Source organism: Bufo bufo, chromosome 11 (assembly GCF_905171765.1).
Source record: "Bufo bufo chromosome 11, aBufBuf1.1, whole genome shotgun sequence".
Taxonomy (NCBI): domain Eukaryota; kingdom Metazoa; phylum Chordata; class Amphibia; order Anura; family Bufonidae; genus Bufo; species Bufo bufo.
In genome coordinates this window covers 77,241,370-77,256,185 of record NC_053399.1, presented here as the reverse complement: position 1 = coordinate 77,256,185, position 14,816 = coordinate 77,241,370, and the positions used below count along the sequence as shown (strand labels likewise).

At 49.9% G+C, this 14,816-nt stretch overlaps 1 protein-coding gene across 1 annotated transcript in view; it reads left to right on the top strand.

The window, feature by feature from the left end:
• The first annotated feature begins 5,369 nt into the window (after positions 1-5,369).
• The window catches only part of SPINT1 (serine peptidase inhibitor, Kunitz type 1), a 52,667-nt gene continuing 43,220 nt past the window's right edge, over positions 5,370-14,816 (top strand). Inside the window, exon 1 of the mRNA XM_040411710.1 lies at positions 5,370-6,039. Within this exon, the coding sequence (XP_040267644.1) occupies positions 5,643-6,039 (397 nt within the window). The 5' untranslated portion in view covers positions 5,370-5,642. The remainder of the gene's footprint in view (positions 6,040-14,816) is intronic.

The window sequence follows — 14,816 nt, the reverse complement described above, 5'->3', positions numbered from 1 at the left end:
TGTGTGTGTGTATATACTATCTGCACACTATTGTACAAGACCTGATGAATGTACCTCTTGTTGCTGAAAGTCATAGCCTAAATAAACTGATTTCTTCACCAACAAAGACATACATACAGCGGTGACTGTATATTCCCTATAAATATATTTATTCTATATTAAAATGTAAAAAGTGCTTAACCACTTGCAAACCACCAAACAGCCGCCCTCGATTAATTTCTATGGGAGTGCCAAAAACAGCCGAGTGGAGCCAGGAGGTGGGACCCGCACCTATGAGACACTGGGGGCTTATCCTACTAATGTATGAGATGACACAACCCGTTTAACCCCTTCAGGACACAGCCTTATTTCACCTTAAGGACCAGGCCATTTCTTGCAAATCTGACCAGTATCACTTTATGTGGTGATAACTTTAAAACGCTTTTACTTATCCAGGCCGTTCTGAGATTGTTTTTTCGTCACATATTGTACTTCATGACACTGGTAAAATTGAGTAAAAAAAATAAATCTTTTTTATTTATAAAAAAAAATACAAAATTTCCAAATTTTGGAAAAATTTGCAAACTTTAATAAAGGACTGCGGCCATTATTTCCCCATAGAAGGTTTACGCGTCATTATTTATTAAAGTGTTTTAGGTTAATAAGTTTAGGAAGTTATTGCTCATATGGCACCATGTAAGTGGGCACGTAGGCATATGCCGAAGTCACCACCATGGTGTCATTGAGCATATTAAAATATTTGTGATATTGCGTTGTCCCTCCTTTTCTCAGTTTTTTCCCTATATCACAGGTATTTCTACTCATCTGAGGTGATTGGTCCTCTGGTTGCCTCCCTGTTTTCTGCCCATCAGCGATTGGTCAGCCAAGCTTCAGAGGTGGGAAATTCAAGTATTTATACAGGTGGTCTGCAGGTCCGGAGCTTGTCTGTCCTTGAACACTGAAAGAAGAAGACGTCGTCCCGCCCGCCCTCCCCAGTTTAAAGTCGCGGTCCTCAATTAGAGGGGGGTTAGTCACCCAGCTTTGCTGGAGGGACAGTATTGAGTTACTGGTTACAATGGATATTTATTGATTTGATTATTTATGAATTTTTAATTTGGTATGTAAATTAACCCTTAATAAAGGACCGCGGCCATTATTTCACCATAGGTTTATGCGTCATTATTTATTAAAAAGTGTTTTAGGTTAATAAGTTTAGGATGTTATTGCTCATATGGGTATGGCGCACTGTGTCAACCAACAGATCTCACTTTGCACTAAATGTAAGGGAATTATCCTGGCAGGGATCTGGACTTCGCTGCAGTAGAGCCATCAGGCCACTACCTCCTGGAGTAGTCTTTGTGTGGGTGACGGCTGACCCATGGGGGTAAGGCACGGGTCAGGTCAGAATCCAGGAATCAAGCATAAGCTGGTACACAGGCAGATAAACAGATATGGCACTCCTTTGCTGAAAGCTTGAAAACCTATTGGTCAAGTGTCCTCCCACTGGAGAAGGTGGAGGGGAGCTGCAGAAGGCTGGTGGGTCCGATACCAAAGGGTGAGTGCCCACCTGTGATAATGAAGCAGCAGCGGGCACGGACTTCTGTGATAACAAGTTGCACTTTGTGCTATTAAAAAATAAATTGAAAACACGAAAAATAGACTTTTTTTTAATATTTTCCTGGCTATAAGGGATAAAAACCAAAAATATTAAAATAAAAATGACGCACAAATAAACAAAAAACACAAATAAAAAAAAATACATTTCCTGCAGTTGATTTGAGGCAGTGCAATCTGAACTTCATCACTGAAATAAAAGTGTACCACTGGTGGGGAGGTGTTCGAATGGTCAGCAATCTGCAAGAGTAGAGTTCTACCAGCAGAGGGCGCTGAGGAATTGGCCAGTAAGTAAAGGAATGTCACTGCATTGGGGTGGACGCTGGGCTACACCCATTGTTTTACAGGAATGAGACGCATCAAGAATTTAACTTATCTGTGGCTGCTCCCCTTAGGCAACTAACTAGATGAGAAGAAAACTAAAAAGAAATGTAGAGGGCGATATCCGAAAGACACAAAGATGAAACAAGAAAGGGGCGGAGCCTATAACAAATTGTCATCAGATGGTCAACAGAAATAAAACCCCCCTGGGTAGTACTCAGAGGCTGCCTGACTGCGCAGGCGCTATCCTGCGTACATTGTGGGTTGAATCCAGTCTAGGATAAAGGGTTTTCTGGAGTCGGGCCCTTGCGCCTGTAGTCTCCTCCTGGAATGATGTAGAACGTCTACTGTGAAAGGAATTGGCAGAACCATTCCCAGTACGGGCACGTGGAATATCTGATGGGAGAGGTTTTCTTATAGGCAGGTGATTGAAGGGGTTTTTACGAGAGTACGAGATCTATTGATAGCCGGTCGGTGGTGGCCCGACTTGCAGCACCCTTGGGTGAGTGCTACCATCTCTTCTGACTTCACGTTCATCAGTCACAAGGACTATGTGCAGCTCAGTCCTATTCCAGTGAAAGGGGGTGAGCTGCAATACCAAGCCCAGCCACTATACAAAGTGCGGCGCTGTTCTTGGTAAGCTGCGAGTCGGCTGTCGCGTTCACAGCGGCGCCACGGCTGATCAGCGGGGGACCTGGAGACCGACCCAGAAAGTTCCATGGTCTGTCCTGAGGAAAATCTTGGAGATAACACTTTTTGATTCACAGTAGACCAGGGGGCACAACGTTTTCTGGGTGGGGGGCAACATTACCAGACTGAACCAATGACGAGGGACGGAAATAAAATGTAAAGGGGCGTTAGCAACTGAAATATTGTACATACAGTATATACCATTACTCCTGGTCCCCGAGGCCGCTCCTGCATAACGGAAACGGGACAGATCCGGTTTGCAGCCCATAGACTTCTATTATGAAGGAATGAACTGCGTTATGGTCCGTGGTAACGGAATCCATAACGCAATTCTGCTTTTACCAGTAAACAAATCGCAAACCAATTTAATAACCGGAAATTCGCTCATCTCTATTTGTGTGCATGAGCCCTTAATTATTATTATTTATATTTCTGTTTATGGAAAATACATTTTTTTAGCAGTTGCCATCTTCTGCGAGACATAACTTTATTTTTTGCCGACAACCGTGTGAGGACTTGTTTTCTGTGGAAGGAGCAGTCTTTTTTGGGGGGAAGGGGGGGTAACAAAAAAATTATACAGAATGTTTTTTGAGACTGCTGTCTGCAGGAAAAAAAAAAGGGGGGAGGTGGTCTGACACTGGATATTTTCCAGGTGTGTCCATTAAAGGGCAATTGTCAATTCAGATGTTTATGGCATAACCATGTGTGCAGCTCTATGGTTATATAGGGACACAGCTTGGTCTCCTGCCCTCCATTAACCCCTCCAGCCCCACCCTCCATTAACCCCTCCAGCCCCAGCCTCCCCCTCCATTAACCCCTCCAGCCCCAGCCTCCCTTTCCATTAACCCCTCCATCCCCAGCCTCCATTAACCCCTCTAGCCTCCCCCTCCATCCCCAGCCTCCCCCTCCATCCCGAGCCTCCATTAACCCCTCCAGCCCCAGCCTCCCCTCCATTAACCCCTCCAGCCCCACCCTCCATTAACCCCAGCCTCCCCTCCAGCCCCCTTTCCATTAACCCCTCCAGTCCCAATTAACCCCTACAGCCCCAGCCTCCATTAACCCCTCTAGCCTCCCCCTCCATTAACTCCTCCAGCCTCCCCCTCCATCCCCAGCCTCCATTAACCCCTCCAGCCCCAGCCCCCCTCCATTAACCTCTCCAGTCCCAGCCTCCCCCTCCTGCATCCCCCTCCTGCCCTCCATTAACCCCTCCTGCCCCAGGTAATCCTTCCTAGCAGGCAGGTGACCACAGCAGCCCCATGGAGGACACTCTCCCCCTCCATTAACCCCTCCAGCCCCCCCTCCATCCCCAGCCTCCCCCTCCATTAACCCCTCCAGCCCCAGCCTCCCCCTTCATTAACCCCTCCAGCCCTCCATCCACTCCTCCTGCCCTCCATTAACCCCTCCAGCCCCAGCCTTCCCCTCCATTAACCCCAGCCTCCCCCTCCATTAACCCCTCCAGCCCCAGCCTCCCTTTCCATTAACCCCTCCAGCCCCAGCCTCCATTAAACCCTCCAGCCCCCATTAACCCCTCTAGCCCCCCCTCCATCCCCAGCCTTCATTAACCCCTCCAGCCTGAGCCTCCATTAACCTCTCCAGCCTCCCCCTCCATCCCCAGCCTCCCTTTCCATTAACCCCTCCAGCCCCAGCCTCCATTAACCCCTCTAGCCTCCCCCTCCATCCCCAGCCTCCATTAACCCCTCCAGCCTGAGCCTTCATTAACCTCTCCAGCCCCCCTCCATTAACCCCTCCAGCCCCAGCCTCTCTTTCCATTAACCCCTCCAGCCTCCATTAACCCCTCCATCCCCAGCCTCCATTAACCCCTCTAGCCTCCCCCTCCATCCCCAGCCTCCATTAACCCCTCCAGCCTCCATTAACCCCTCCAGCCCCAGCCTCCCCCTCCTGCCCTCCATTAACCCCTCCAGCCCCAGCCTCCATTAACCCCTGCATCCCCAGCCTCCATTAACCCCTCCAGCCTGAGCCTCCATTAACCTCTCCAGCCCCCCCCTCCATTAACCCCAGCCTCCCCCTCCATTAACCCCTCCAGCCCCAGCCTCCCTTTCCATTAACCCCTCCAGCCCCAGCCTCCCTTTCCATTAACCCCTCCATCCCCAGCCTCCATTAACCCCTCCAGCCCCAGCCTCCATTAACCCCTCCAGCCCCAGCCTCCCTTTCCATTAACCCCTCCATCCCCAGCCTCCATTAACCCCTCCATCCCCAGCCTCCATTAACCCCTCTAGCCTCCCCCTCCATCCCCAGACTCCATTAACCCCTCCAGCCTGAGCCTCCATTAACCTCTCCAGCCCCCCCTCCCCCTCCATTAACCCCAGCCTCCCCTCCATTAACCCCAGCCTCCCCTCCATTAACCCCTCCAGCCCCAGCCTCCCTTTCCATTAACCCCCTCCAGCCCCAGCCTCCCTTTCCATTAACCCCTCCAGCCCCAGCCTCCATTAACTCCTCCATCCCCAGCCTCCATTAACCCCTCTAGCCTCCCCCTCCATTAACCCCTCCAGCCCCAGCCTCCTGCCCTCCATTAACCCCTCCTGCCCCAGGTAATCCTCCCTGGCAGGCAGGTGACCACACTCTCCCCCTCCTGCCCTCCATTAACCCCTCCAGCCCCAGGTAATCCTCCCTGGCAGGCAGGTGACCACACTCTCCCCCTCCATTAACCCCTCCAGCCCCAGGTACTCCTCCCTGGCAGGCAGGTGACCGCACTCTCCCCCTGCCTCCTCGGTGAGTCACTGATGGGGTGGGGGAGGGGACTCAGGTGTACAGTTTCACTTCCTGGCTCCCAGCTTCAGACGTCTACCTGGCCGGCAGGTGAGGGGTTAAAGGTGGATACCTGCCGATAGGAAACACCCATTTCAGTTTCACGTGAAACCCGCGGAGGACACGGAGGTGACGACGACGACTTGTCCGGCTCCGCCGCCAGAAACGCACCCGAGTGCCGGGAGGAGAGCCGCAGTCCGGGAGCCGCCCAGTGTGTGCGGTAACATGAGCCTCTGACCGCCGCGCTCGCCCCTGTATAGCCGGACCGCAGGATGCGCCTCCTGTTCGCCGCCGCCGTCACCGTGGCGTCCCTCTGGCTGGTCTGCCCCCAGCTCCATGGACAGGGCTGCCTGGACAACTTCACCAAGGGGCTGCCCAACTTCGTGCTGGAGCTGAACGACTCCGTGAGCAGCGGCGCCACCTTCCTGACGGCGCCCACCCTGGACCGGGCCCGGGACTGCCTGTCCGCCTGCTGCCGGGTCCCGGCCTGCAACCTGGCGCTGATGGAGCGCGAGCATGGCCACGATGACGTCATCAGGTCCTGCTTCCTCCTCAACTGCCTCTACAAAGAGGAGTTTGTCTGCAAGTTCGTGCGGCAGGAAGGGTTCGTCAACTACGTCACGCTTGACGTCAGCAGCCAGTATCTGCACCTGTGGGAAGAGAAGGAAGGTGAGTGCCTGGTGACGTCACAAACCTACAATGTGCTGTCATTTATACAGGACAATCTGTAGGGAGATGAATGATCACAGTAGTGATCATTCATCCCCTGCTGCCCACAGGGTGGGGTATAATTGTCTGATCGGTGAGGGGGTGTTTGGCCGGATTGCAGGGTGGTCGTAACCATGGAGACAATACATTAGGAAGTGCCTTGTAGTAACTTTTCTCTACATGATAAATGCTATTTGCTGGAATGAGACAACCCCTTTAACTTAAAGGGGTTGTCCAGGAGTTTAATACAAATGAAACTAGTTGCAGAAAATGTTGTTAAAAAAAATAAGTGGCTGCAGCGGTCACGTGGATGTAACGGGTTCCCTACTCAACGGCAAATACGCGGCGTCACGACACATGTTTACATATGCATACACCTAAATACACAGTACAAGTGATCGCAGGGTCCAGACCCCTAAGGGGACCCCAGAACTTTTTTTTTAAAGTTATACAATACAGCAGACCCTGTTAAAAATAAGAACCTGTCCCAAATAAAACGAGCTCTCAAATTAAAAAGCAATTTTTTTTTGTTTTATGAGGCTGCATCCTTAAAGGGATTGTCCTCTCTAAGCAGTTCCCTCTGCGTCTTTACTAGGCAGTGGTCCATCACACTGACAGCACACCGCCAGCCCCACTGCCTGCCTCAGGTCAACCCCGCTACCCCCACACCCAGTGTCTAGTATGAGTGCCAGGGCCATGGAGGAAGAAGAGCCCTGGATCTGGAGGCTTGTGGGGGCTCCAAGGTGCGGACGTCATCCGTTGTCGCTGGTGCCGATTGTCTGAGCGGTCCCTGAAAGTCGCACCTCTCACATTCTGTCATCGGTACCTGATCAGTGGGGGTCCGACATCCGGGACCCCTGCCATTCAGTTGTTTGAGAAGTCAGTGACGCAGCTTTTCCTAGGCCATGTGACGTCACGTTCATCAATCGCATGCCCCATAGGAGTGAATGGACCTGGGCTGCAATACCAGACATGGCCACTATACAATGTACGGCGCTGGGTGTCGGACCCACGCCGATCCTGAGGATAGGTCATAGAAGAAAAAAAAAAACTGGTGGTGCTGGAGGAATCATTGCTGGTCTTCTGCTGGTTTCCACCTTTTGCATTGCAAACCTTGAAAGCCGCGGGTAAAACCTTTTGTGCTGCAGTTTCTTTTCTTTTTCTTCTCCTGGTACTGCTGAGCACTCTGGATCTGCCCTTGTGGACCTGTGACGTCACCGACAAGAGGCAAGGTATGAGCGGACGTCTTGGTCTGGTGTTGGTCCAGGACACCAGTTTTATAGAAGTCTTATTTTAACCCTTTTGCGTCTGTACAGTTGGGCGCCCAGCTTTACTTTCCTCTGGCTCTCCAATGTGTGATCAAGCCCTTTGAGTTGGCCATGCTTTTGGCGACATATACGTCTAAGGAGGTCCTACTGTGAGCGGTATAGATGGCTTTCTAGCCCAGGGTTATCCACGTGGGTAACGGAGGGGGCTCAGTGGTTAGAACTGTTGTGGTCCTAGGTTTGAACCTGACCATGGGCAACATCTGCATGGAGTTGGTAAGTTCTTATCAACAGCAGACTATAAGAAGGACCGGGCGTCCTCCTGGGGCCCATCTTAAAGGCTGCATGCCACAGAAGTGAGACAGGTCATTGTGCACTCAGGTGAGGGGCTGACCCTCTCCTGATTACTGCTCGCCCCGTCCTGGAGCCCACCTCCTGGTTGCCAGCCTCGGTACATCAGGGGCACCTTGACTCCCGGGATTGAGGTCCGATGAGGTAATAGTGAGTAAAGTATTTAAAAAAAAAAAAAAATTTTCCCCACAACGGCACTACCTGACTGGGTAAATCCCGTGCCGTTGTGGAGGCTAAAGGGAAATCCAATTACCGGTAAGAGTAATTTATGTCTTTTTAACCTGGTCAACCCCTTTAAGGGCTCATGCACACGCCATAGTTTGTCTGCATCTCTGATGCGGCTCCATTTTTCTCAATGGGACGGAAAAATGTGCGGACAGCACGCCTGTGTTCCGTAGCCTCACAGGATAAATGGAGCATGTCCTATTCTTGTCCCATTTTGTGGACAGGGATAGGACATTTTTGCAGGAGTAAAGGGAAAAAAAAATATGGCGGCATGCACTCAGCAGATATTTGCAGACCTCAAAACGCTTACGGCCGTGTGCATGAGCCCTAAAACATTAGTATTTCCTGGACTGTCCCATTGTCATTCATAGTTATTATTATAGTCATGAAAGGGGTTGTGCCACAATGGACATTTATCACCTTTTTAAGGGATAGATGATAAATATCTGCTCGCTAGTAGCCCCACCGCCTGGAACCAAAGTGATCAATAGTGTTATCAATTGATCTCAGTCAGTTGTTTAATCCTTTTTACATTGCACTCAATGCAAGATGCAATGCTGACCAATCCTCGTCGGACCTCAGATCGCCCCCCCCCCCCTTCCCCAATCCTCGTCGGACCTCAGATCGCCGCCCCCCCCCCCCCCCCTTCCCCAATTTTTGTCGGACCTCAGATCGCCGCCCCCCCCCCCTTCCCCAATCCTCGTCGGACCTCAGATCGCCCCCCCCCCCCCTTCCCCAATCCTCGTCGGACCTCAGATCGCCCCCCCCCCCCTTCCCCAATCCTCATCGGACCTCAGATCGCCCCCCCCCCTTCCCCAATCCTCATCGGACCTCAGATCGCCCCCCCCTTCCCCAATCCTCATCGGACCTCAGATCGCCCCCCCCTTCCCCAATCCTCATCGGACCTCAGATCGCCCCCCCCTTCCCCAATCCTCATCGGACCTCAGATCGGTCCCCCTTCCCCAATCCTCATCGGACCTCAGATCGCCCCCCCCCTTCCCCAATCCTCATCGGACCTCAGATCGGTCCCCCTTCCCCAATCCTCATCGGACCTCAGATCGCTCCCCCTTCCCCGGACCTCAGATCGCTCCCCCTTCCCCAATCCTCATCGGACCTCAGATCGCCCCCCAATCCTCATCGGACCTCAGATCGCCCCCCCCCCCCTTCCCCAATCCTCATCGGACCTCAGATCGCCCCCCCCCCCCCCTTCCCCAATCCTCATCGGACCTCAGATCGCCCCCCCCCCCTTCCCCAATCCTCATCGGACCTCAGATCGCCCCCCCCCCCTCCCCATCCTCATCGGACCTCAGATCACACACCCCCAATCCTCATCGGACCTCAGATTCCCCCCCCCCCTCCTCCAATCCTCATCGGACTTCAGATTCAGTTCGCACACCCCCCCAATCCTCATCGGATCTCGCCAACAATCCTCATCTGACCTCCCTCTATCAGACATAAAAAAAATGATTGACTTGCCTCTCCTGCTCCGCCACCACTCTGCAAATCTGGCGGTCTCTTCGGCACTCGCTGCTGCCCGGTCTTCTCTGGGCCCACTCTGCACGGTGACAGGTCATATTGTGCACTACGTCCTCATGCTGTACGCAGTCAGGACATACGCGGCACCCGGAGGAAGACTAGGCAGTGTTGAGTGCAGGTAGCACTACATTCACCGCTGCCTGTGCTTCCTGCATACCAGTGAGCGCTTCCATAACGGATGTGCTCACTAGTATTTGCTCCATAAGACGCACTGCTATTTCCCCCGCTTCTGTGTAAAAAAAAAAAAAAAAAAAAGTGCATCTTGGGGTCCATTCACACACCCGGCCGGCACCCCCATAGAACATGTTCTATTTTTTTTTTCCGAAGCCGCGGACCGGAAGATCGGGGTCGCTCTCTGGAAATGCAGATGCGGACAGCGCACTGTGTGCTGTCCGAATCCATTCCTGCCCCATACAGAATGAATGGGTCTGCACCCGTTCCGCAGTTTGCGGAACGGATGCGGACCCATTTTGAGGACGTGTTAATAGACCCTTATTGAGCGAAAAAAAAAATTATTTTTTATTTTTTACAGCATCAAAATGATGCAGATAAATCAACAATAAAACTTTCTACTTTTACACTGACGAATCAACATTGCGATTGCTCAGGAACGAGTGAATCATGATGATGGTTAGCAATTGTAAATAGGCCTTTAATGGGGGCATATTCCGGCTTAGTGCCTGGGGCAGTGTGAACTGTAAATGAGTAAAAAGTCGGGAATGTCACCAGTTTCCCTCTTTCCTTATAGTAAAGGATGAAATGCGGTGGCAGTCCTGCTGGTTTGCACATCAAGAACCGGAACCAGCATTGATTCTGTGAAATAGTGGGTGACTACGCTCCACAGATACATGTTAATTTAAAGGGGTTATCTGACTTGCACTGCGCTCCCGTGGGCGGCCGCATCCAGCGTCAGGTGCTGTACAATGGGCACGTTACCCTAGCCCAGTGGTGGCGAACCTATGGCACTGGTGCCAGAGGCGGCACTCAGAGCCCTGTCTGTGAGCACCCGCACCCTGGAAAAAGTCTAAGGCATACCAATATGCCTTAGACTTTACCCGCCATTCATCAGCGCAGGGCGCACTATGTACAGCACAAGCAGTGAAATGTGGCTAGCTTCAGACTAGGAACGTCTGACAGAATTCATCGTTTCTAGCATAGCTGGAAAGGGCTGGAGCACCGCCTGGACCCAGTGAAATTATCCTACCTAAAATAAAAATAAAAAATTGGACAAGACCTCTAATTGCCTAAAATAACAACCTATGGATTGGCTGTGGTCATGTGATGTGCAGACGTATGGACTGTCGCTGCTGCTGTCCTCTGCGTAAGACTGTTGAAGACAAGCAGCGGCAGGAGGACCGGACCAGTGCCATAGAGAATGATGTTGTAGAAAGGGGAGGAACTACACTCTTTTTAAACTTTTGATGTCATAGGGGCCTATCAAAGTGTTGATTGGCGGGGGGGTCCCAGCGCTAAGACTCCCACCGATCTCTAGAACGAGAAGTCAGAAACGCTCAGCCGAGCACTGCTTCTCCATGCTGTTGAGCGCGGTAGAGAAGATGGTCTCAAAGGGTTTCTAATGAGACCGTCTTTACTACCATGCTCGACAGAGAGGAGAAGCAGCACTCGTCTTGGCGTTCATGACTTCTCGTTCTAGAGATCGGTGGGAGTCTCCGAGCTGGGACCCCCCGCCAATCAACACTTTTGATATATCCCTATGATGTATCAAAAGTTTCAAAAAAGTGTAGTTACTCTTTAAGTAATTAGAAGGCTGGTCTGAGACGTTTAATTATCTCAGACAACCCCAATACTACTAACAACAATGGGCCAGATTTATCATTAGCTCAGGTCAGAATAATGGAGTGAAAAAGTCCCAAAAAAGTCCCAAACGCTAAAACTGCGCACAAATTTGCGACTTTTTTCTGCTCTGCACTATGCTCGCCAGTTTTCTGAAAGTGGGCGTGTTTTCTTATGTAAATGAATCTCTAGACAGATTTACTATTGGGACTATTTAAAAAAGTCGCAAAAAAGTCCCAATTTCACTCCAGTGAGGACCATGCTTATCTTATGAGACTTTTTAATAGAACATGCGACTTTTTCATAAAAACGTGCGACTTTTTCGTAAAGATGTGCGACTTTTGTAAAGCTGCTTACTGACTGATAAACTGCTACCATCAAACCAGATTTATTACAGTCTAAAAGGGCCGATCATAAATCTGACTTGGCTAAAACTGACTTTAGCCATATGTGAAAGTGGAGTGAGCTGTCAGAGGAATGATAAATCTGGCCCTATGTATTATCCTCACTGTTTCGGCACTGCTGCTCCAGACCTCCCCACCTGTGCAGTCATGACGTTTTTGGCCTCAGCAGTATATGGCACGAGACCGCTGAGGCCATTGATTACCAGCAGTGGTCATGTGCGGTTACAGTCAGGAAAACAAAGCTAGAACGTGTGGTTTGGGGCGGTAACGTATACATTTAAAAAACTAAATTCTAATATTTTTTTTTTATTCTAATTTCACTCAGGCATCCCCTTTTAATATATATAATTTACATATTGAATCATTCCTTCCTTACGTTGCTGTTGCCTGGAATCTACAATGAGTAATGGTTACAGATTACAGAGTTACATAAGTCCATCAAGGGATAGGTGGGGGATGCCAATCCCAGAAGGAAGAGAGACTCAGATTTCTACACGTTTTCATAAGCATTAATGTTTTTTACTTTTAAGAATTCATCTAAACCCTTTTTGAAACTGTCCACTGTTCCTGCTGTGACCACGTCCTGAGGAAGTCTATTCCACAGATTCACAGTTCTTACAGTAAAGAAGCTTTGACGCTTCTGGAGACTGAACTTTTTCTTCTCCAGTCGGAGGCAGTGCCCCCTTGTCTTTTGAGGGCATTTTACATGGAACAGTTTTTCACCGTATTTTTTGTATGGTCCATTTTATATTCCTATTGGTTAATCATGTCCCCCGCCTTTAGACTTCTCTTCTCAATACTAAATAAATGTAATTCTTTTAATCTTTCTTCATAACTAAGACCCTACATGCCCCTTATCAGTTTAGTCGCTCTCCTGTGTACTTTTTCCAGCTGCAGTGCGTCCTTTCTATGGACTGGTGCCCAGAACTGGACTGCGTATTCCAGATGAGGCTGCACCAGCACTTTGTAAAGTGGTAATAGTACATCCCTGCCCCGCGAGTCCATGCCTCGTTTAATGCATGAGAATATCATGGTGGCCTTAGAAGCAGCTGATTGACATTGTATGCTGTTATTTAATCTACCATCTACAAGGACACCCAAATCCTTCTCTATAAGTGACTCTCCCAGTGTTACATCCCCTAGGACATAGGAAGCACAGAGATTATTACTACCAAGATGCAGAACTTTACATTTATCCACATTAAACCTAATTTGCCAAGTTGATGCCCAATCAGCAGTTGTAGTTTGTGGACATCTTCCGTAGACTGTACAGTACTACATAGCTTGGTGTCATCTGCAAAAATAGATATGGTGCTATTAAGGCTACATGCACACGACCGTGTGCCCCCCCCCGTGGCCGTATTGTGGCCTGCATACAGCGGTTCCGCAATACACTGGCACCGGCCGTGTGCATTCCGCATCACTGATCGCGAACCCATTCACTTGAATGGGTCCGCCATTGCGGAGATGCGGAATGGAGGCACGGATCGGAACTCCGTGGAAGCACTACGGAGTGCTTCCTTGGTGTCTGTGGCTGTGCCTCTGCACCGGAAAAAAGTAGTGCATGCACTACTTTTTTGCGGTGCGGATCGCGGACCCCATTTAAGTGAATGGATCCGCATGCGGCTGGCCCACTGCACGGAACCCTTATGTTCATGTTCATGTGCATGTGCATGTAGCCTAATCTTGTCCTCTATATCATTTAATAAAAAAATTAAATAATAGAGGACCCAGCACTGAACCTTGGGGTCACCACTTATAACCTGGGACCATTCTGAATAGGAATCATCGACCACAACTCTCTGGACACGGTCCTTCAGCCAGTTTTTGGTCCAATTACAAACTATACAAGCCAATAGACCTTACTTTGCCTATTAATCGTCTGAGGGACAGTATCAAAAGCCTTTGCAAAATCCAGAAACACTACATCCACAGCCGCCCCTCTGTCCAGACTTCTACTCGCCTCACTACATCCACAGCCGCCCCTCTGTCCAGGCTACTACTCACCTCACTACATCCACAGCCGCCCCTCTGTCCAGACTTCTACTCACCTCACTACATCCACAGCCGCCCCTCTGTCCAGACTTCTACTCACCTCACTACATCCACAGCCGCCCCTCTGTCCAGGCTACTACTCACCTCACTACATCCACAGCCGCCCCTCTGTCCAGGCTACTACTCACCTCACTACATCCACAGCCGCCCCTCTGTCCAGGCTACTACTCACCTCACTACATCCACAGCCGCCCCTCTGTCCAGGCTACTACTCACCTCACTACATCCACAGCCGCCCCTCTGTCCAGGCTACTACTCACCTCACTACATCCACAGCCGCCCCTCTGTCCAGGCAACTACTCACCTCACTACATCCACAGCCGCCCCTCTGTCCAGGCTACTACTCACCTCACTACATCCACAGCCGCCCCTCTGTCCAGGCTACTACTCGCCTCCTCATAAAACCAATCAGGTTAGTCTGACAACTTCTGTCCTTGGTAAACCCATGCTGGTTATCACTTATAATATTATTTACAGTCACATACTCCTGTATATAGTCCCTTAAGAGTCCTTCAAACATTTTTCCCACAACAGACGTTAAACTAGCTGGTCTATAATTACCTGTGGAGGACATTGATCCTTTTTTGAATATGGCCACCACATTTGCCTTGCGCCAATCACTTGGCACTGTACCAGTCCCTAGAGAATCCTTAAAAATTATAAACAGGGGCACAGCAATGACTGAACTGAGCTCCTTAAGAACTCTTGGGTGTAATCCATCTGGACCTGGAGCCTTGTTCATTTACCCTATTAAACTTATCTTGGACCATATCTACAGTTAGCCAATTGAGTACTAACAGCCCCAGCACCACAGATATCAGCTCCTTTCTCTTTTGTATATACAGAGCTAAAAAACCTATTTAGGAACTCTGCCTTTTCCTTATCTTAAGAGACTACCCTCCCCCCCATTTACTATTATTTAGGGGACCTACCTGCTCAGACCTTGTTTATTTTTTTTTTAGCATTTATATATTTAAAGAATTTTTGGGGATTTGTTTTACTCTCTTTTGCCACCTGCTGTTCGTTTAGTATTTTTGCTAATTTTATCTTTTTACAGATTTTATTAAGCCCTTTGTAATCTTCAAACGCTACAGCTGACACCTCAGAT